This window comes from Papaver somniferum, chromosome 6, assembly GCF_003573695.1.
Source record: "Papaver somniferum cultivar HN1 chromosome 6, ASM357369v1, whole genome shotgun sequence".
Classification (NCBI taxonomy): domain Eukaryota; kingdom Viridiplantae; phylum Streptophyta; class Magnoliopsida; order Ranunculales; family Papaveraceae; genus Papaver; species Papaver somniferum.
This window is the reverse complement of record NC_039363.1, coordinates 47015826-47036952: the sequence shown is the minus strand read 5'-3', so window position 1 is coordinate 47036952 and position 21127 is coordinate 47015826. Positions and strand designations below refer to the sequence as shown.

Genomic DNA, 21127 nt, shown 5'->3' with positions numbered 1-21127 from the left:
TTATGAACAATTTCACATTGAAAACCAATTTTCCAAATTAAAGAAATACCACCAGCCCTACCAATAGAAAGAAAGACCCAAAAATTGGGGTAATTGAATCTACTAAGATATTGATTCATCATAGAAAATTCATTTTTAGTTTCACATAGAAAAATCATATTAGGGTTTTGACATCTAATCAAATTCCATATTGTTGTTTTGGTAGTAGGATTGCCGAAACCTTGACAATTCCACGACATAATTCTCATTTAGAGGAATAAGAATAAGCTAGACCAAGCTTTAATTTACTAACAGAACTATTGTTTTGAAAACAGTACAAAGAATTATAATTGGACGAACTAACAACCACACTAAGCAATTGAAAGTGATTGACATTAGAACAACAAGTATTGCAACATTGCTAATAGGGATACTAAATTAAGTGGGGGTGTACCTAAACTATAATAAGACAAAACAGATTTTCATATAGGACAAAACAATTTTTACCTTAACTTGGTACACCCCACTAAACTTGGCACCCCACTAGCAGTCTTGAAGTATTCGAGGGATGATTATACGACAACCAATAACCAGTAAAGGAATTATAATAATTTCTAAAAATAATAGCGCTAGCCAATAAGACAAGACGATAGGTTTCCATCACCACATAATTTTTGCACCAATTAATTTTTCTCAAATGTCCTTATCGTAGTTTCTGCTTCAGAGAAAGACTATCTACAAAACTAGGAAAAGAGGTTTTTACATGTAGGGGGACCCAATTCTGATAAACAAAGTAATCCGTTAGTTTAGCTTCACAAAGCAGATATCGAATCATCATTATAAGTTTCTTCTAGCGACTCATATAAACATCTATTGCTTCTCTATTCTCACGATTCCTTGTCGTGGAGTTTAGCTGTAGGAAAGAAAACTTTGATGCCTAGCTCCTTGAGATGATTCCTTTCTTAATCATCATTCTAATCTCGATTGTCACCTTTAACTTTCATGCATGCAAGAGATCTTAGTAACTCCCTTCTTCTACTTAAACATGCATGTTAGTAGTATATATGGGTGCTTCTTTCATTTCTTCTTCTTATAAATTCATTGGCTGCCATACATCTAGCAAATCATTCAGCTAATCAGTAAGCTATATAGAAAAAGAAAAAATCTTCTGAAAATGGGTTTTATTGGAGCCATTGCAAGACACTTGGATACATTAGTGGGGTAAATATCAGCCAATTTTTGCCTGATTTTTCTTTACTTTTGCCTTCAGAAGTAAATGTTAACGAACAACCGTCGGTTAATTATTTTATTTTATATAGAAATAGAGTAGTTATGATTAATGCATGTAATACTAATTATTTTTATTGAAGAACTGAAACATAATTATGCATGTATGAGTATCTGAGTATAGTTATGCAATGATTGTAATCTACTAACATATTCATCATTTCTAACGCTAATCAGCTTTTTTTGAATCTTGTGATTATCCCATGCAGGCCAGGGGTAATGCTACTATTTCCTTTGTAAGTTGCTCAGATCAGATACCTTCTCCCCCAAAATCTAAATTTTTCTTTTGATATATGTTTATTTTTTACGATTATTATTGGTAACAGGTATGCATCGATGCGAGCCATCGAGAGTCCCTCAACACTAGACGATCAACAATGGCTCACATACTGGATTTTATACTCATTCATCACAATTTTTGAGCTCTCATTCTACAAATTCTTGGCCTGGTAAATAACAATATCAATTTCATAGAAAGACTTCACTAATTTATCAATACAAGTTGCTAATAAGAAAGTACTTTGAGTCTCCATCTCTATGGTGTAACAAACAGGGTCCCCTTTTGGCCATTCATCAAGCTCGTGATTTGTCTATGGTTGGTTTTACCAATTTTCAACGGAGCAGCTTATATATATGAAAATTTTGCGAGAAAATATGTGAAAATAGGATTTCATGTTAATTCTAATTATCCCGAGGGACAAAGAAAAGTTCTTCAGATGATGAGCCTGGACGCTAGGAAATCTGTGGAGCGATACATCGAGAAACATGGACCAGACGCCTTTGAGCGGGTCGTAAAAGCAGTAAGAAATGAAATTCTCTCAGAAATGTTGATTTCATTTGTCAATGAATTACGGAGAAAAAAGTTCCATATTCTCGTACAATTTTCCAACAGAAATTTAAGAATCTTAACTGGGTCTGCAGGCTGAAAAAGAAGCAAGGAAACGTTGAAACCAAGAAAGGCACATATCCTATAAAGGGACATACTAAATATTCGAGTATTGTGGATCAAATTTATGAAATATTTCTAAGCAATTTGCGATCAATAAGTTTTCTTGTAAACGAATAATATTCATTATTTATGCTTCAAAAAAAAAAAATCATTATTCAACATAATAAAATTTAATGCCCAACGTTTCTGAATCTCCATGATTACCTTCTTCAGGTATTGAACTGCATCTGGCACAGAACTCAATCCAAACTCTTATGTTATGTCCCAATACTTGATTAAAACTACCAATGATAACTAATATATATGCAGTTTAAGCATTATCAAATTTTAAGTTGCCGCTCATCTTGGCCCTCAGCTAGTCAGCTTTATTCGTGATATCAGGCAAATAACCAATCTCCTCTTTCAAATTGAGCACAGCCTAAGGTCCTAACGATTTAATTGATCGCCAAATTTCAAAGCAAAATTTCCTGCTCTCCATCTACTACAAAGTTAGGATACCGAGGAAAAATTGTCATAATACCAGTTAAGGAAGCCAAAAACAAGACCTATATTTAACACGGCGTGTAGTTGTGTACCACTACTATTTCAACATCTCGAGGTTATTCCTCCAACCTATTGCAAGAGTTTGATACCAGTTAATCTAATTCAAATACGTCTCCTCCAACTTGATACATGTAGTTCGATGGTTGCATGAATGAACAAATTGTTCATTCAAAATCTGCTCCCCCAAATCCACTGTGCCAAAAGATTTTGCTTCTTCAAATAAATACTAGCACGGAGTACTATATTTTCTCCCTTGAATATACCTAAAACTGCAACCATCACTATCAGGCTAGAAAAAAGATTTAAAAGAAGATGACAATAATAAAAACACCCACATACTTCCACAAAAGCTAATTTTTAGGACTTTTAATTAGATTAGAGTGCATTTACTTCGCCAAGACAAAGGCCTAACTATTGAAGTAACATGCCTTTGGTACAAGAAAGTAGTACAGTACATTAAGCACCATGGTAGATTACTTGGTTGTCTCTCTATCATCCATGGAAATTACACAACCATCACAACATACCTCTATTGGAAGGATTCCTATTGGTAGCAAAACCATTGCCCAATAGCAGCCCATGTGAAGCACTAAGAAGTCAAACGACATAAACAGCTCTGACTTACTCTCTTAGAGCTTGAAAATTTGCACCGGTTTCTTCTGAAGTTCTGAAACTTTACTAGCATTGGCAACTTGTCCAAGAGGAATTATTGGATGAGTTGGCTTAGGAATATCTCGAGCAATTGTTGGACTAGGTTTCAAGATGTGCTTTGCTCCTGCAGTTAGTTTAATTGGACCTGATCTACCCATAGTGTCCGATTTACAGAAGTTAGAGCTTGGCAAGGTTCTGAATCCATCCTCTTCATGAATATCCTGAGATAGTCCATGGCTGTCACCTCCCACATCACTCCCTTCATTTCTGTATTCGTCATGTTCAGGTGGGGAAGAATTAGGTTGTGTGTGAACTCTACTATCTGCAGCTCTGTCCAACCCCAACTTGCCATCAAACTCTTGCATCTGCCAGTTGAGTCTCTTAAAGGATCTTGACAAATCATTTGATGTAGCTGCAGGCCTCTTGTTGGTTTTCTTAACTTGATCGATATTATTAAGAGATGAAATCCTGGAATAACTTCCATCCTTGATCTTAAATAATTTTTTAGAAAACGAGTTACTAGGAAAACACCTTCTGAATCCAGGAGGAGCTGGGATGATTGGAGGGAAATTCAACGAAGTCCCACCAGCTGATTTCTGCATGCGGTGGATTGAGGTTCCTGGTTCAGAAGCAAGTGGAACTGTCGATTTTTTATGTGGAGAAGAGATACCTAATTTGCTAGATGGATGGTGTGTAGCCCTTGCAGCAAAGTAAGGTTTGGATAAAGCAGGCGGAGTAACTTTCTGCTGTTTAGGGTTTATCAACCACTGTGGCAACTGCTGTGAAGAGCTTTCAAACCGTGATGGTTGCACATACTCCGGGAGATCCTCGCTTGAGAAGGGAAATACGAAACGCGAATGTTTTTCATGAACAGACGTGCTCTGGCTGTGCTTAAATTGCGTAGAGCTGAAAAGTGTATGATCACAAGCATTGTGTGGAGCCGATGATTGTACTGGCATTTCACGTCCGGTGTAGCGAGATTCATCTTGAGCAGTACTAGATGCTGGAACCTTCGCCGCCCTATCCATCGATGAATCGGAAGCAACCTTTCGGGTTTCCAGGCATTGTTTTTTACTGATCAAGGAAACACCAGCGTGTGACAGATAAGGTGTCCTCCACTTGTAGTACAACTGAGAAAAACTAGGTTCTACAGCTTTCATCTGCAAAATCTGCGGTGAGCTGGTTTGAGCTTTCCATAGATGAGACGCAGTTTCGTTTGGTTTTTGTAGTACTGAATGTTCAATCCATTTAGGACAAGAATGTCCGTGAAACGAAGAGCCTTCGGGGGCTGCCATGGGAAGATGATGCTCTGTTATAATTTCCTTGTCAGTCCATAAACCTTCATCCTCAAAACTACAGACTTGTACGTTCGCTCTACCAATGGTAACATCTTTACCCATCAACCGTATAGTTAATTGATTCTGAGGCAGCAACCCACATTCTGGACTCTTTTCAGCTCGACTCTTTTGATTTTCTGTCTGATTTACAGTAGACCCACTTCGGTCGCATGACCCATAAGAACAAAGTTTCAACATGCTTAGCTCAGAATCCAATTGCCGTACAGATTCACTCGTACTCCTAAACGAGTCTTCCCAGTGAGTTTCTGTTCCTCCATTACACTGTGTAACACCAAAGCTGGATGGCACATCCACTTTAGGATTATCTCTGAAACAGATTTCCTCAGGAAACAATTGTAAATGACCTCTTGAAGCTTGTCTTTCCACATACTGCTTCTCTATGTTTGGCCACACATTGTGAGTTTGGAAGCCGCTGGACGAGCCCACCATTTTATCTTGTTTATCTAAACAGTTATACCCTACTTTACTGCTACTTGAGGAAGACTGGACATATGCACCTTGTGAATTCAGAGGCAAACCAATAAAATTCTCGTCAATATGCTTCCCCCCACATAGAGATCCCCTCCGTTTCTTCCACTCAATCGATGAAGAAAGACAACTCATCAGATCTTTAGGAGATAAATGGTGAAGAGTGGAGTTATCTGTCGTATTACCATTTGAAGTAAGCCCGGAATTTTGTGGGAGAGAAGGTTTTATCCCACTTGATTCTGTAGTTAAAGTTAAGAAAGTTGAAGAAGGCTGTGTAGTAGTCTTCATGTTTAGTAGTGAACTCTTGGAAACAGATTGTGCAACTGAATTTACAAAATGATCAGGCAGGGGTCCACTCATATCCACCAACCCTTGCACATCTCCATCTCTTCGACAGTCCAAATTGGAAGCGTAACCATCATTTAGAGCAGAGGTGACGAACCTTGGCATATCTGCAGATAGAAGATTATAGAAAGCAGGCGAGCTACCGTGATGAAAGAGGCGGGAATCATCAGGATGTGGACAATTTCCTTGAGTTTCATCCAAAGCATCAACTAAGAAGCCTTTTTTGTTATCTTGACAACTGATACTACTTAAACTGAGGAAAGTTGATGGAGAATCATAACCAGTTGGATCATCCAAATCGTCTTTTTCATGTATAGATCGGGTCCCAGATGCATTAGTAATGCAAATAACACCTGCATCACCTCCATTTGCCACAGGAGCTTCATCAGCAGCAGATACTTCATTCTGTCTAACTAATGCATTGCCCATGACATCATAAGGTACTTGGCCATGAATACTGTGTATTTGAGGCAGCTGGAAGGAAGAAACCCCACCGTTGGTCGGTCCAAGTATGTCGTCTTTACCCGAAAACCAAACATGCTTATTTGAACGTCGAACACAACGAAAATTTGTGCAATCACAATCCTGCAGGTTTCCAATTGAAGAGGATTTTTGGCAAGATACAACACTTCTCTGATTCTTTAATATGCTGTGAATCGGCAGCAGTGGAAGCTTGCCTTGCTGGTGCTTAAATATCTCCTGTTCTAAGACCTGGTTCAGTACCGGGACTTTTGACTGTAGAGAAAAAGTTATCAGTAGTGTCATTAAAGGAGAAGATTGCCTAACTTTATCAAAAGACCTTCCATCAACCAAGTAATAATATTATGTCATATGACTAAACAAAATAAGACAAACTTGCTGCAATTAGTTCAGCACTAATGTTTCTCATGGTCAATAATGAGGTAGCTTGCAATAGATTAATAATTTTGTGCTACACCCAACTCTGGTGATTTGAACAGACACATGTAAGTGGAAAGTAACATGGAGTATGAAGATGTGCAGCTGTGCAAACGAATACTAGCTTCATTTGTACATTAAATACACAATTTCTTGCATAACAGACATCACAATTATGCAAGATTATAGAAGCTGCAAGAATCTTCTGCTAGTAAATTAAGCAACATCAATGAGATACAAAAAATGTTTTCTGAGACTCACCTGTATCTTTATAATATTTGCAAATATATTAACAATCTGATAACACTTAGGTCTCAATCTTAAAATTGTTGGTCTCATGAGCGGCACATGTAAGGTGATTTTATCGGTAGAGACACAGAGCTCAGGTAGAGGAAGCAGCACCGAGAAGATTACAAAGTGATCATAAGCCATAACAGAAAAGCACTACCTGATCCTCAACAATTAATAACAACTATTCCTAAAATGCTTTTTCTGCGTCTTCCCACAGATAGGATCCAAAAACGTAAATGAGAGACTTCTTGTCTCTAACACATGTTCAAAACAGAATATGTATTTGAAGGTATGAGGAATGTAATAACCGTTGCATAACAATTACATAATCAGTGTGTGATTTGTTTCAGTTCTTTCCTAATAAGAAAATCAGTTGTCTACTACATCATAAGTGGCAGGTATATTGATGCAAACAAACGCTTTCCCAATAGAAAGCAAACAAACACCAAATCCTTTTACCTGAGAGAGGCTCTATATACTTAAGTCTTCAAACAACAAGCGGATTCACAAAAAGAAACAATGTAATAGCGTGTACCATGAACTTTAACAATTCAGACCTGATGCAAACCTTAAGAACCAGCTTCTGAGAGAAGGGAAGAAAGCTTTGGATAAGTTTTTGCTTTTTAAGAATTTAAAAATGTCCAACAAATAAAAACAATTGGCAATATATTTATAGAAAATAAGGTTAATAAAATGCATACAAGCAATATTACTAGCCTCATTAGATTTTTTTATTCAAATAGATTTCTTATCAAAGACACATGCATATTGCATTTGGTATAGTTCTCTAATCATGGGAAACCGAAAGCCATTGTTCATTATCACTATCCTACAAAGAATTGAGTAGTCAAAAGAACAGAATGAGATACACATCTTTTATCAAAAAAAACTACCACCGAGTAATATATAAGCAGACATACAGACGCAGATGAAACAAAAACAATGAAAAAAAAAACTCTATACGAATAGAAACAAGAACATGTATATACTAGAACTATATAAACATCGCATACAAATACACAATCATCACATGAAAAAGGTCAGTCTAGGTTTCTTCGCCTACTTTGATATGTTAGCCTGCTATTTTGATATAAGTAAGCATCTGATATCGATGAAAAAAAACAAAAAACGATTATTAATTAATTGTTAGATTTCCAGATGATCAGGTAACGCATATCATGCTATTATATACATCACCTACAAATGGGTGCTTATACTCACAGCCGACTTCATAGGCCAATTTTCCGCATGTAATTACTTCAACATATGTTATACTTACAACACATCATCCAAAAAGTATGAACAACTACAAACTGGAAACATGCATTAACTATTTGCCAAATCCAAAGATACCATGAGATCAAGACATCAGTTAAAAGTTTAACTAGAACCACGACACCTTATAAAAATCATATGGTTCAACGCAAATATATCAAACAACACAAAAAGCCACCACCATGGTGGTCATCAATAACCGCCGATAAGTTTCCATTACAACTAACGTAACCCCTCAAAAGTCAAACAGCACTGATTGGCACAAAAAGGTTAATTCCACTCACTAATCAAAAGACATAACAATTCCATTCACGAAAGTATCGCTATAATCAGACAACAAGTACAATATTTCTAAGTACATGCTCATTATAACTAAACTTGAACCACTATCAAACAGGCAGAAAATGCAACCAACACCCCGTTCGGCAAGCAAATATCAACCAGACCAACACTAATATCTCACCTCATCAAAGATAATCCATATTACATGTAAAAATGAACATAAAATAACGATTTTTTTTCTTATAAACCCCTCAACAGCCCAATATGACTACCAAATTTCATCAGTAGATCCAAACCCATACTTCATACAACTAGATTTCAAACAACTAACTCATAAAAATCGATGGACAGATAAGTTCTAATTATTACTAACCCTAAATTAGAATGCTACGTTTGTTAAAGCCAAAAACCGTAGTAAAAATGAAAACATCCTTTTATCTATTTTTACGATGCAAGGGTTTCAAAAGTATCATCAATAAAACAATAAGGACAACTACCACTATCATCTGATGATAAAAATTTCCCCAATAACCAAGCAGCCCGTACTAGACAGCTGGATCAACATACTCCACTCCCATTATGTATTGTGTAATGTTGTTGTTGAATATATACTAGTAGATAACAACTATTATGTGAATCACTAGTTGTTTCTTCTTACTTTTGTTCTCTCTACTCTTTTGTACTATAACTTCATTTCACTCAAACCACTAGTACTTGTTGAATCACTTTCATATGTAAAGTATATAATAAACAGCTTTATAAGGTTCCCAATAAATATTTAAGCACCATGAAAGAACAAGAACAAATGGAAAAAATATAACGGGTTAAGAAATTAATATTACATACCTTCTTTTTGATCTTATTCTTCTTCTTCTTGAATAATTTCGGTGATAATGATGTCGATGTTACTGTTGAACAATCAGTCTTTTTCTTCTTCTTCTTCTTTTTATTATCAAACTTGAAATTCCTAATCATTCCCATTGTAGCATCTGCTTTTGGTGATGATGATAACTTCTTTTTCTTCTTCTTCTTTCCTTTCAATAATTTCTTATTATTAGTACACTCACCAACTTCTACTTCGTCTTCTTCATTATCATCAGTATTATCTTCTTCTTGCTTGTAGCCTTCTTCTTCTTCTTCTTGGATTTGTAGGGTTTCAATTTGTGGAGCCACGGCAAAAATCTCAACAATGGACCGTTTCTTCTTCTTTGTTTTGGAAGAGGACTTGGCTGCCTCGGCCTCTGCAGCAATCTTCTTAGCTAATCTAATGAGTTTCTTTTCTCTTTTAGAAGCTTTGGAAAGACAACTATCAATATGAATGTTTACTGCATTCACAGTAGATGCCGTAAACTTCTGACAAACTGGACATACCATTACCATTTTCTGTTCTTCTTTCTCTTTCCTCGTCAAAACCACTTCTTCTTCCTTTTCTTTTTTATCATTCTTCTTATCATCATCACCATCGCCATCAAAACCAAAACCACTATCCTTATCATCATGAAACCCACTTTGAAATTTGTCATCAGAGGGTGGTTGGACTGATTCTTCTCCGTTTAGAAGTTTGACTTCATTTGACCACCATCTGTACTTCCGGCATGTTAAAGGTGGTAATAATTTGTTCATTTCTACATCTGTTCTCTTTGCTGTTGATGATGTTGACGCTTTATTCACATCATCAAATGGCCAACACTTAGCCACGTTAACACTTCTAACCTTTGATGTATACTCTCTTGAATAGTTATACAGAAAACAAAAAATAAATAAATACACATTACAAATTTAATTGTATTTCTAAAAGAAATCAAAAATAGAAAAGTTGTAGAAGAAGATCTGAGATTTACTTACCTTATGGAGAAACCTTCAAATATAACTGCCATGGTCTTCTTCTCCGAATCAACAGCCAGACTAAAGAAGAAGAAGAAAAAAAGGAAATCAAGGGAGAGAGATAGTTAAACGATTTAGGTAGAGAGAGAGTTAGCCAGGGCTTAAATCAGGTCAGACTCAGAACTGAAATGTGAAACTGATGAAAGCTACAGCAAGAGTTTGTCTAGTGATGAGATCTAGAAGAAGTTTTGGTGAATAATTTCTTTCTTCATCTTATTTCCCGCTTGGCGATGGGGAAAGAAAGCAGCAGCATATTGTGATGTGTGGTGCTGGGGATGGATGGTAATGTTTATCGTCCTTGGGGGGATTCATTACTTACTTTCTCTTTCTTTCCACCACTTTTTAGTTTCTTTTTTTCCCTCTCTTATTTATGACACGAAAGGGACGTATGAGTAAGAAAATATTAAAAAAAACAAAGTTAAAAAAGAAAAGCAGAGAAGACTCGCAACCAAAACGAAATGGTATTAAAATATTAGTTATGGCGGGTGATATGATTACTTTCGAGATTTGTATTTCCTACGAATCTGTATACAAATCTTTTGATGTACCATCACCACCTAGCTTAGTCATACACGCTTCCCTAACATCCCCCGTTTCCTTGTTATTCTACTTCGTATTTTTTATAATCAAGGAATTATCACTGCTAGAGTAGCATTATAGATTAAGTTGGAATCAAGGAACTTCAAATCCCACCGCCTAAACGGCAAGCACTAAAAACCCACTATGAGGTGCCTTCGCATAGCCGGACAGATCAAAGCCGGTCTTAAGCCTTAAGGCCATGGACTCAACGCTTTTGCATTGGCTTACGATTTTCTAAATGACGCCCAAACCCGATATAAATTTGGATTTTAACCCGTAAAAACAATGAAAGGTAGATCACACTACCACAATAATATTTTTTATAAATTTTACCAAAAAAATTTCTTGAAATCACATATCATCTCATTTAATAAATAATATTAGTTAATGAGATTTTTTCCGGTTGATTGGACGGCGTCGTAATCTTCTTATTTGTGCTTATACCACATCATAAACAATTTATATGTCCACGCCATATTTTTATACAAATTTATTCAAAATTAACACACAACTCTTTATATTTTCAGTTCTGAAATTGAAACCTTTTCGGAAAAACAAAGTTTACGAAATGGTAAATTCAATTGGAGTCGCCTCTTCACATGCTGCGTCCAAAGCTAAAAGAACAACTACCTCACTTCCTAAACGACCTTTTTCTTCGGATGTATAGAATACGTTAAATTTTGGTGTAAGAGTAGTTTTGTTGGTAACCAGAGATGATTTAGATGAAGAGAACTAGGAGAAAAATGTGTGGCAAAAGTGTTTTCATTCTATTCCTTTAATTGCTTCGAGTTTTCAAGGGAGATTCAATCCAAAGTAACATTAATTTTCTATCATCTTTGATCTTTCGAACTTATCTATATCCATTTACCTCACTAAAGAGTATCAGAGTTCAATTTTTATTGTTTAATTTCTTTCTACTTGTGTAAAGGTATAATACTTCTTAACATTGAATACCCGATAAGAAATAATATCAGCGGGAAACCTATGATTTCTGGTTGACCGAGGGGTATGTATGGAGAATTTTGTGTGTGTTTTTAACCAGGATATTCATATTCGAAATCGGTAAGTTATGAGCTTGAATAATTCGTATTGCGCAGCTATAGGTGTAAAATCTTGAATATTATTATTATAGGAATACTAAATTTCATCTTCTATTATGTTGTCTCTAAGGTTTTTATACATCGTTATTTTTATGGGTACAAAAAAAATTTCTACCAAAAAGGTTCGGGAAAACTATTTCAATCTGCTCCATATTATATGAATGAGTTGGGGGTTAGATTTCTGATGTAATTTGTAGATAGTGGTAAAAGTGGTTCGATTCTCAGACTTGTGAAGGATATTAATTAGACTTAAATTCTAATATTAAAATAGAAAACTCACTAAAAATTATAGCAAACTCAATCAAAGATGATATCAATACTAAAAGAAATACTGAGGCTAATTCAACTATTTTCCAAGTTCAAAGTGATTAAACCAATACTTATATTTATGCAATTTTCTTGTTTAATTTGATTCTAACATATTGCAACAAGTAGATTTTCAAAAGTAATAATTGTAAATACCAAGTATGAAGCATCAAAAGTCTTAAAACTAAGCATACTCCATCAAAATAGATCACAATCACTCAAATAAAAATCATATTCAATAATAGTTCAAGGCAAATAATCATATAACTATTGCAAATAAAAAGATAAAATAGAATATACCACTTTTTGTTGGAAAAATAGCTTCCTCTATCGCCTCAGCAATGGGGTTTAGCTCCTCATATTAATCATGATCTCAAAATATGTGTTTGTTGCTCAAAAGATGATTAAAAGATTAAAAAGTAATAACACAGACTGTTTGCAACAGTGTATTGGTGTTGCAAAACAGTTGTTACAATGGAACTGTTACAAAAAAACTGTTGCTTTGTCGCTGATTTTAAGACCCTAGAATACGACTGCCCTGCACAGCTTAATGTTCTTCAGCTATTAAACAACTACACTGTTCTGCGACTGTTTCCCGTGCGTCAATTTTCTTCGCGTTCTTCTTCTTCAGCAGCAGAAACAGAGTTTGATAAAGCTCTGATTTCTTCTTCTCTGGCTCTCCTTAGGTTCCCAAACTCTCGACACCTCTTCTATATGACCCAATACATCTATTCATATCAAAAATACCGATTAAATCTCTCCCAAATCTTTCGAAATCTCTTTCCTTCTCTTCACGGCCAAGTTGCGGCAATTTGTTGTTTTAGAATTTCTACGCGTTTCTGAGCTTTCTTTTTTATTCTAAACTCTTCCTTAGATAGATACAAATCTTTGGGAAGGTTTACAGCGCTTTAATCTCTTTAAAATTCCCTAAAACAGGTCACACATGTGACTTTCCATATTTTCTGTTGTGAGAAAAATCCATCGATTGAGCCCAGTCTAATCGATTTAAACACCCATATCAGATTCCTAGACCCATAAGGAGTCTATCATATGAAAATCAGAGGTTTAATCGACCTCAAACTCCTCCAAATCACGATTGCCAAAACTGTTCTTCACTGCACTATTTTCCCGCCAAAACCCTGGTTTTTGAAATGTTAAAGATGGTTGCCCCTTATCCAGAGTATGGGTGCGATTAGCAACTGCCTGGAAATGGGATTCCCCTTAGTAATTAGGTTACCCCTTATCCAAAGTGAGAGTCCGAATAGCAAATATCCTCCGGGTGCTTTCCGACAACTTTTCGAGCCAATTTTTTCCAAAAATGTTTATTGGCCAAAAATACCTACAAATAAATAAAACACCATAATAAGTACAAAAATGAGTCCTAACAATATATAGAATCGAGACAAATCGGACACAAAAATGTGTCTATCAAATACCCCCAAACCTATTATTTGCTAGTCCTCGAGCAAAAATAAAATAGAAATAAAATCCTAACTCACTGTCGCAGGCATCGTCGATTGCATTTAGCATATGAAATAAGCCTTTAAACCCCTAGGTGTCCCTAGTGGCGGAGTGCTGTCTCTGGAGGGCTTACCAGAGGTATACCCACAAAACCTTTATATTCCAGACCCTAGCTATCTACACAGAACCTTGGAAGGAACTAAAGAATCTCCTTGGTTGGCATACTTATTGACTACAGGAGGAAGTACCCTGATGCGAAATTCCAATTGTTGTACACGAGTTTGCACTCAAGCATACTAAAATTCATATGAAGTGACAGAGCTCTACTCAGATAGTCGCACTATGGACATCAATATCCGGAGTCAAAACTAATCACATGGATAGATCAAGAAGATGGATATAGAAAAACATAGATGGTTTTGATGTTTACTAGGTGAACGGTGTTTCTCATATATGTCTGAAGGCCTCTACCAAAATGAACCTATCCTAATGTACTGAGATACCGGTCTGACTAATATCAACACACTTGCATATACAAGGGTACCAGTGGTCGATAATCCTAACTCTAGGTCAACACAATTGGCATATACAAGGGTTCCAGTGGTCGACTTTATTGAATTTATTCCAGTTGGTCTGATGGTCTGGTCTCTTTTTTTTTTTCTTTTTTTTTTTTATCTCAATCACTCTAATCCACCCTAGCATTGGTAACAACTTGAATCGTGAGCCCCACCTAATCACTTAGAGAAACATAGTTTAAAAAAAAACAAAATAAAAACAGAAGTGAAAAGGACTCAACGAGATATGGTGAAACTATCATGTTATTTCTAACACCTGAGCTCTGTGCTTTTATGAATAGACTCTTTAGATGTTCCATCTAGTCAGATTGGTTCCTCAACTCCTACAACCAAAATGCTTCCATCCACTTAGATTGGTTAGTGCCATCCTTAATAGGGATAAATTTCTAGGCTCTGGAGTTTATTTATTGCAACGAAAAGGTAACAAAAAGTTCTACCCCCCCCCAAACTTAAATCTAACATTGTCCTCAATGTTTCTAATCAAAGAACAGTACCAAAAATATAAGTAACATGAGGAAATAGTAAAGAGAGAAGTCGGAAAGATAGTACCTGGGTGAAGTGTAACCAAAAACCTACAAAAATATTATACAACATACAAATCGCCTCGATGGTCAATCAAGGTAAACAGGGTCCTCCAGAGGGACCTCCTCAACATCACCTGTAGGAAAAGGCTCTAAAAAGGGCTTCAATCGCTGACCGTTAACCTTCGAAGAACTACTACCATCTGGTGTCTCAATCTCAACAGCGCCATGAGGAAAAACAGTACGGACCACAAAAGGACCGGTCCACCGAGAGCGCAACTTCCCGGGGAATAGATGCAAACGAGTGTCATACAGAAGAACTTTTTGACCTGGAGAAAATGACTTTCGTAAAATATTCCTATCATGCACAAGTTTCATTTTGTTCTTATACTCCTTAGCACTATCGTATGCATCTCTACGAATCTCGTCCAACTCATTGAGCTGGAGCTTTCTTTGAGCTCCTGCCTTGTCAAGTGAAAAGTTTAAGTTCTTAATAGCCCAATAGGCTCGATGCTCTAACTCAACAGGCAGGTGACATGCCTTGCCAAACACTAAACGATAAGGTGACATTCCAATGGGTGTCTTAAACGCAGTACGGTAAGCCCATAAGGCATCAGTAAGCCTCGACGACCAGTCTTTCCTATTTGGATTAACTGTTTTCTCTAGAATACGTTTAATTTCCCTATTGGAAACCTCTACCTGACCACTAGTCTGAGGGTGATATGGGGTTGCTACTTTATGGGTAATACCGTATTGTTTCATTAAAAGAGAAAACGGTCTATTACAAAAGTGTGAACCTCCATCACTAATTATAGCTCGCGGCGTACCAAAACGTGTAAGTATATTCTCTTTCAAAAACTGGACTACGACCCTGTGGTCATTCGTTCTACACGGAACCGCCTCAACCCACTTAGACACATAGTCTACAGCGACAAGTATGTAAAGATAACCAAACGAAATAGGAAATGGACCCATAAAATCAATGCCCCACACATCAAAGACCTCAATCACTAAAATAGGGTTCAAAGGCATCATATTTCTACGGGAAATGGTTCCTAACTTCTGGCAACGCTCACAAGAAACACAATGACTATGGGAATCTTTAAACAACGAAGGCCAGTAAAATCCACACTGCAAAATCTTAGCAGCAGTCTTCTTAGCACTAAAATGACCCCCACATGCATGTTCATGACAAAAGGAGATAATACTAGACTGGTCACTCTCAGATACACATCTCCTAATAATCTGGTCCGGACAATACTTAAACAGATAAGGATCGTCCCAAAAGAAATGCTTAACCTCGGCTAAAAACCTAGAACGATCTTGCTTACCCCAATGTTGAGGGGTTCGACCAGTAACAAGATAATTCACTATATTTGCATACCAAGGTGATTGGGAAACAGAGAACAATTGTTCATCAGGAAAGCTATCCCTTATAGGAAGGGAATCACTAGGGGAACTAACAACTAGCCTAGACAAGTGATCTGCTACTACATTTTCTGCACCCTTTTTGTCTCTAATGTCTGGGGAAAATTCCTGTAACAATAGGATCCATCTAATCAATCTAGGTTTGGTATCCTTCTTAGATAAAAGGTATTTCAAAGCAGCATGATCTGTATAGATTATGATCTTAGAACCTAATAGGTAGGACCTAAACTTATCCAAGGCAAACACGATGGCTAAAAGTTCCTTCTCGGTAGTTGTGTAGTTCATTTGGGCATCATTCAGAGTTTTGCTAGCATAATAAATCACATGAAGTAATTTGTTTTCTCGTTGTCCTAAAACGACGCCTATAGCATAATCTGAAGAATCACACATAATCTCAAAGGGTAGGTTCCAGTTAGGTGCCTGGACTATCGGGGCAGTAGTGAGTAAAGTTTTAAGCTTCTCAAAAGCCTCTAAACAAGCATCATCAAAGACAAACTTAACATCTTTTGCAAGCAAATTGCAAAGAGGTCTAGAAATCAAGCTAAAATCCTTAATGAATCGACGGTAAAAACCTGCATGCCCTAGGAATGACCTAATATCTTTTACGGTTTTTGGGACCTGTAAAGTCTTAATAAGGTCAACTTTGGCTTTGTCTACCTCTATACCCTTTGAAGAGACGATGTGCCCTAATACAATTCCTGATTTAACCATGAAATGGCATTTTTCCCAATTAAGCACTAAATTTTTTTCCTTACACCTAGTCAACACTAATGTCAAATGATGCAAGCACTCATCGAAAGATGAACCAAACACTGAAAAATCATCCATAAAGACCTCTAAGAACCGTTCTACCATATCAGAAAATATGCTCATCATACAACGCTGAAAAGTTGCAGGGGCATTACATAGCCCGAAAGGCATGCGTCTATACGCAAAGGTACCAAAGGGACAGGTAAAAGTGGTTTTCTCTTGGTCTTCTGGGGCAATAACGATCTGATTATAACCGGAGTAGCCATCTAAGAAGCAATAGTGACTATGTCCAGCTAATCGCTCTAGCATTTGGTCGATAAAAGGAAGGGGAAAGTGATCCTTCCTTGTGACCTTGTTCAATTTCCTATAGTCAATACACACACGCCATCCCGTGGTCACTCGGGTTGGGATTAATTCATTATTATCATTCTGGACTACAGTGATACCTGATTTCTTGGGGACAACCTGAACAGGGCTGACCCACTTACTGTCTGAAATTGGGTAAATAATACCCGCATCTAACAACTTAAGCACCTCTTTTCGAACTACCTCTTTCATGTTAGGGTTCAGTCGACGTTGCATCTCCCTAGAAGGTTTGGAGTCTTCCTCTAAATGAATTTGATGCATACACACAGTAGGACTTATACCCTTAATGTCTGCTATAGTCCACCCTAAAGCTTCCTTATTGTCTTGAAGTACATTTACTAGCCTACTTTCCTGATCACTATCCAAATTGGAAGCTACAATCACAGGTAAAGTCTCAGATGGGCCTAAAAACAAAAACTTTAGAGTATCGGGTAGTGGTTTAAGGTCCAACTTTGGGGGCTCTTCTAAAGAAGGAATTAGGGTAGTTTCAGAAACTGGTAACGGTTTGAACCTAGCTTTCCATCTATCATTGTATAACACAGGGGTAGAATCTAATAGAGCATTCACCTGTTCAATAGTGTTATCGTCGTCAAAATCTAAACCAAAATGGGATAGACAACTTTCTAATGGGTCTTCAGACAAGATGTTTGGTAATGACTCATGAACTAAGGATTCTATCATGTTCACCTCCTCAACACATGTGTCATCTAGCTCATGAGGTTGCTTACTGACATTAAAAATGTTCATCTCCATAGTCATATTACCAAAAGATAAACTCATCACACCATTTCGACAGTTAATGATCGCATTAGACGTAGCTAAAAATGGGAGACCTAAAATCACAGGTATCTGGTTCTCTGGGTCAGGGACAGGTTGGGTATCTAGGACCACGAAATCCACTGGATAAATAAACTTGTCGACCTCAATAAGAACATCCTCGATAACACCTCGAGGGATTTTAACAGACCTATCAGCTAACTGCAGTGTCATCTGAGTAGGTTTCATTTCACCAAGTCCTAGCTGTAAGTATACATGGAATGGCAGTAAGTTCACACTGGCTCCTAAGTCAAGTAAAGCTTTTTTACCCGAAGTTACCTATTGTGCAAGCAATGGTAGGAGAACCTGGGTCTTTGTACTTTGGAGTTGTGGTGTTCTGAATGATTGAACTTACGTGACTAGCTAAAAAGGCTTTCTTATGGACGCTAAGTTTTCGCTTTCGCGTACACATATCCTTAAGGAACTTGGCATAAGCAGGAATTTGCCTAATTGCATCTAATAAGGGAAGGTTTATGGTAACTTGCTTAAAAACCTCCATTGTCATTAAAGTTCGATTCCTTCTTTGTTGGTACTAATAGCTGAGGAAATGGGGCTCTAGGCCTAAAATCAGACCTTTCAGGAACCGAATTCACATCATCAGAAACTTTATCAGTCTCTTCAGCTACTGGTCCTGAGAGGTGAGATCCTGAGGGGTGAACTACAGTATGTTCACTATCGGGCATGGTTACCTTATTGTCTACAACTCTACCACTTCTAAGGGTTCTAACAGCATTCAATTGATTCGATGGTTTTGCACCTAATTCATGAACTCCTCTAGGGTTGGGTTGTGTTTGACTAGGAAACTTACCTTTTTCTCTCAAAGAATCACTTATCAGACCAACCTGGGTTTTTAACTCGGAAATAGCCTGACTATTTTCTTGTCCTATCCTGTTACTAGCTTAGACTCTGTTCTACGGATAACTGGAATTTTGCAGTTTGCTGAGTTAACAAGGCGAGAGATTCCTCTAAACTTAGGATTTTCTTATCTGACTGATTCTGAAACTGAGCTAGTCCTGAAGGATTCTTAGTATAGCCAAAACCTGGGGGAGCATTAGAATTACTAAACTGACCTTGACTTTGGCCCTTAGACCACGAAAGGTTCGGATGGTTTCTCCAACCAGGATTATAGGTTTCTGAATATGGGTTAATCTTTTGACGTTTATGAAATCTAGTGTTATTATAAAGAGCATTGGCCTTCTCTTCAATATTCTGGCCTTCCCAAAAAGGCTACACTCTACCACTAGTCTGGCCCACTTCTAAGGCTTCTAACCTTTTTGCTATAGCAACAATTTTGGCATCTGATTCATAGCCTCCGTGTACCCTATTAACGTTTCCTCTACTTAAAAGAATTGTTTTCTAGGGTGCCCTACTATTTTCCCATTGCTGGGTTCTTTCGATTCATTAAAAAATTCCATCGCCGCATCAACAGTTTGGTTTTCAAATCCACCAGTGCATAGAGACTCAACCATGGTCGTTGTGGAATAATCTAAACCCTCATAAAGGATCTGAACTAGCCTAACCTTTTCTAAACCATGATGAGGACACTGGGATAATAAATCATTGAACCTTTCCAAATACCTATATAAATATTCTCCTTCTTGTTGTGAAAATGTGCATATTTGCGTCCTAATAGACGATGTTTTGTGCCTAGGGAAAAACTTATTGAAAAAGGCAGATGTAAGTTGTTCATATGTCTCAATTGACTCGGAGTCCAAACTATACATCCACGACTTGGCCTTATCTTTCAGGGAAAATGGGAATAACCTAAGTTTCAAAGCATCATCATCTAAGCCTATAATTCTTAGAGTACTACAAATTTCCTCAAAATCCATAACATGGTAATAAGGGTTTTCATTTTCTTTCCCTAAAAAGATTGGGAGCATCTGTATGGTCCCAGGTTTCAGTTCATAGAGTGCCTCCGTTTCAGCTAATTTAATACACGAAGGACGGTAGTCCTAGTTGGATTCAACAAAGCTTTCAAAGTTGCCATTTCTGGCGCTATCGGAGCAACAGGGATTCTCTCCTCAGTCAAAGAACGTTCAAAAACAGACTCTTCAAAAGCCGGACTTTCTAGATTAAGGTACTCGAGACGCTTCGAACTACTAGGTTTCTCTTTAACAAATCTACCTAGTGCGTCTCTTTTACGTTCAGGCATACAATAGAATTTTCTAAATTGGAAGGGTAAGCAAACACAGATCAAGGCCGACTCAACCAAATCAAACCTATTGATTTCTAACAAACAAAAAACATGATGGCTCCACTTAGATTGTTTCTAGACCAGCTTCTAATCCTTCAAACGAGAATTCGCTACAATTTATGCAAACTCATCTGTAATCAATCCGAGTTAACGTAAGTTGAATAGAGGCGAGGGAAGCTCGGTGGAGCTTTGATACTCAAGGCCTCACCGGTATTACAAGGCGGCGCAATCATGCATTCAACTTACAGAAACCGTCAAGAACTTCGAAGTATGCTTAAAAGAGTAACCAATATTTTTCGAATGACTTTCCTGTTAAGCTCGTTACCCTATCGGTCTCGTTCTAGTCAAAATTTTAGGCTTAGGTTCGCGTAGGTTACGTGTTCCTAAAGCGGGCAAGAAGAGAACGGTGATGAAATCCGAACCCTTATCTTGTATGGCCAGGCCTTGCCCTTTACTAGAAAAATAAATTTCCGTATTCAGTCCTCAACATATATGCATACGAAGGAGTCCAATAACTCGCTGACAGGGGATTCGCGAGTGTTAGAATCTTACCTCCCGTTCCAGACGGGGGATGAATCGGTTGTAGTCGACTCGGGCCACTAACTCTGATGTCTAGTGTACGAACCCAAGGTGCAGAGACAATATCGTAATTGTCCTCCTTCTCTGCAAACAGTTTATATTTAAAGTACCCTTCCGTAGGGTAATAAAAAAAATAATGTCCCAAAGTCCAAAAGTCCAAAAAAAATAAAGAAAAATTACAAAAATAACAAACCCTAATATAGTTTTTTTTTTTAAATAAATAAACAAACCTTAAACTAA

At 37.1% G+C, this 21127-nt stretch overlaps 2 protein-coding genes and 1 pseudogene across 2 annotated transcripts; 2 read left to right on the top strand and 1 right to left on the bottom strand.

Annotated features, from left to right (window-relative positions):
* Window positions 1-1002: 1002 nt before the first annotated feature.
* Window positions 1003-2397, top strand: LOC113285632 (HVA22-like protein f). The gene is made up of 5 exons (XM_026534443.1): window positions 1003-1200; window positions 1476-1502; window positions 1593-1715; window positions 1820-2066; window positions 2188-2397. Exons 1-5 carry the CDS (start codon window positions 1154-1156, stop codon window positions 2212-2214), a joined length of 471 nt encoding a protein of 156 aa, XP_026390228.1. The 5' UTR covers window positions 1003-1153; the 3' UTR covers window positions 2215-2397.
* Window positions 2398-3097: 700 nt separating this feature from the next.
* LOC113287472 lies at window positions 3098-10516 on the bottom strand. Its single transcript, XM_026536238.1, has 3 exons — window positions 10171-10516; window positions 9172-10054; window positions 3098-6315 (listed from the first exon to the last, which is right to left on the bottom strand). Exons 1-3 carry the CDS (start codon window positions 10200-10202, stop codon window positions 3388-3390), a joined length of 3843 nt encoding a protein of 1280 aa, XP_026392023.1. The 5' UTR covers window positions 10203-10516; the 3' UTR covers window positions 3098-3387.
* A 9122-nt stretch (window positions 10517-19638) lies between these two features.
* On the top strand, window positions 19639-19738 carry LOC113292045 (annotated as a pseudogene).
* The last annotated feature ends 1389 nt before the right edge of the window (window positions 19739-21127 follow it).

What these genes read in the sequence shown, in the direction of transcription:
- LOC113285632 (XM_026534443.1), top strand. Translation starts at nt 1,154, where the DNA reads ATGGGTTTTATTGGAGCCATTGCAAGACACTTGGATACATTAGTGGG. An exon ending in GTAATGCTACTATTTCCTTT is followed by an intron (nt 1,503 to 1,592) that starts GTAAGTTGCTCA and finishes TATTGGTAACAG; the next exon opens with GTATGCATCGATGCGAGCCA. An exon ending in TTGAGCGGGTCGTAAAAGCA is followed by an intron (nt 2,067 to 2,187) that starts GTAAGAAATGAA and finishes CTGGGTCTGCAG; the next exon opens with GCTGAAAAAGAAGCAAGGAA.
- LOC113287472 (XM_026536238.1), bottom strand. Translation starts at nt 10,202, where the DNA reads ATGGCAGTTATATTTGAAGGTTTCTCCATAAG. An exon ending in TTTGAAGGTTTCTCCATAAG is followed by an intron (nt 10,055 to 10,170) that starts GTAAGTAAATCT and finishes TAACTATTCAAG; the next exon opens with AGAGTATACATCAAAGGTTA. An exon ending in AGAATAAGATCAAAAAGAAG is followed by an intron (nt 6,316 to 9,171) that starts GTATGTAATATT and finishes TTTTCTCTACAG; the next exon opens with TCAAAAGTCCCGGTACTGAA.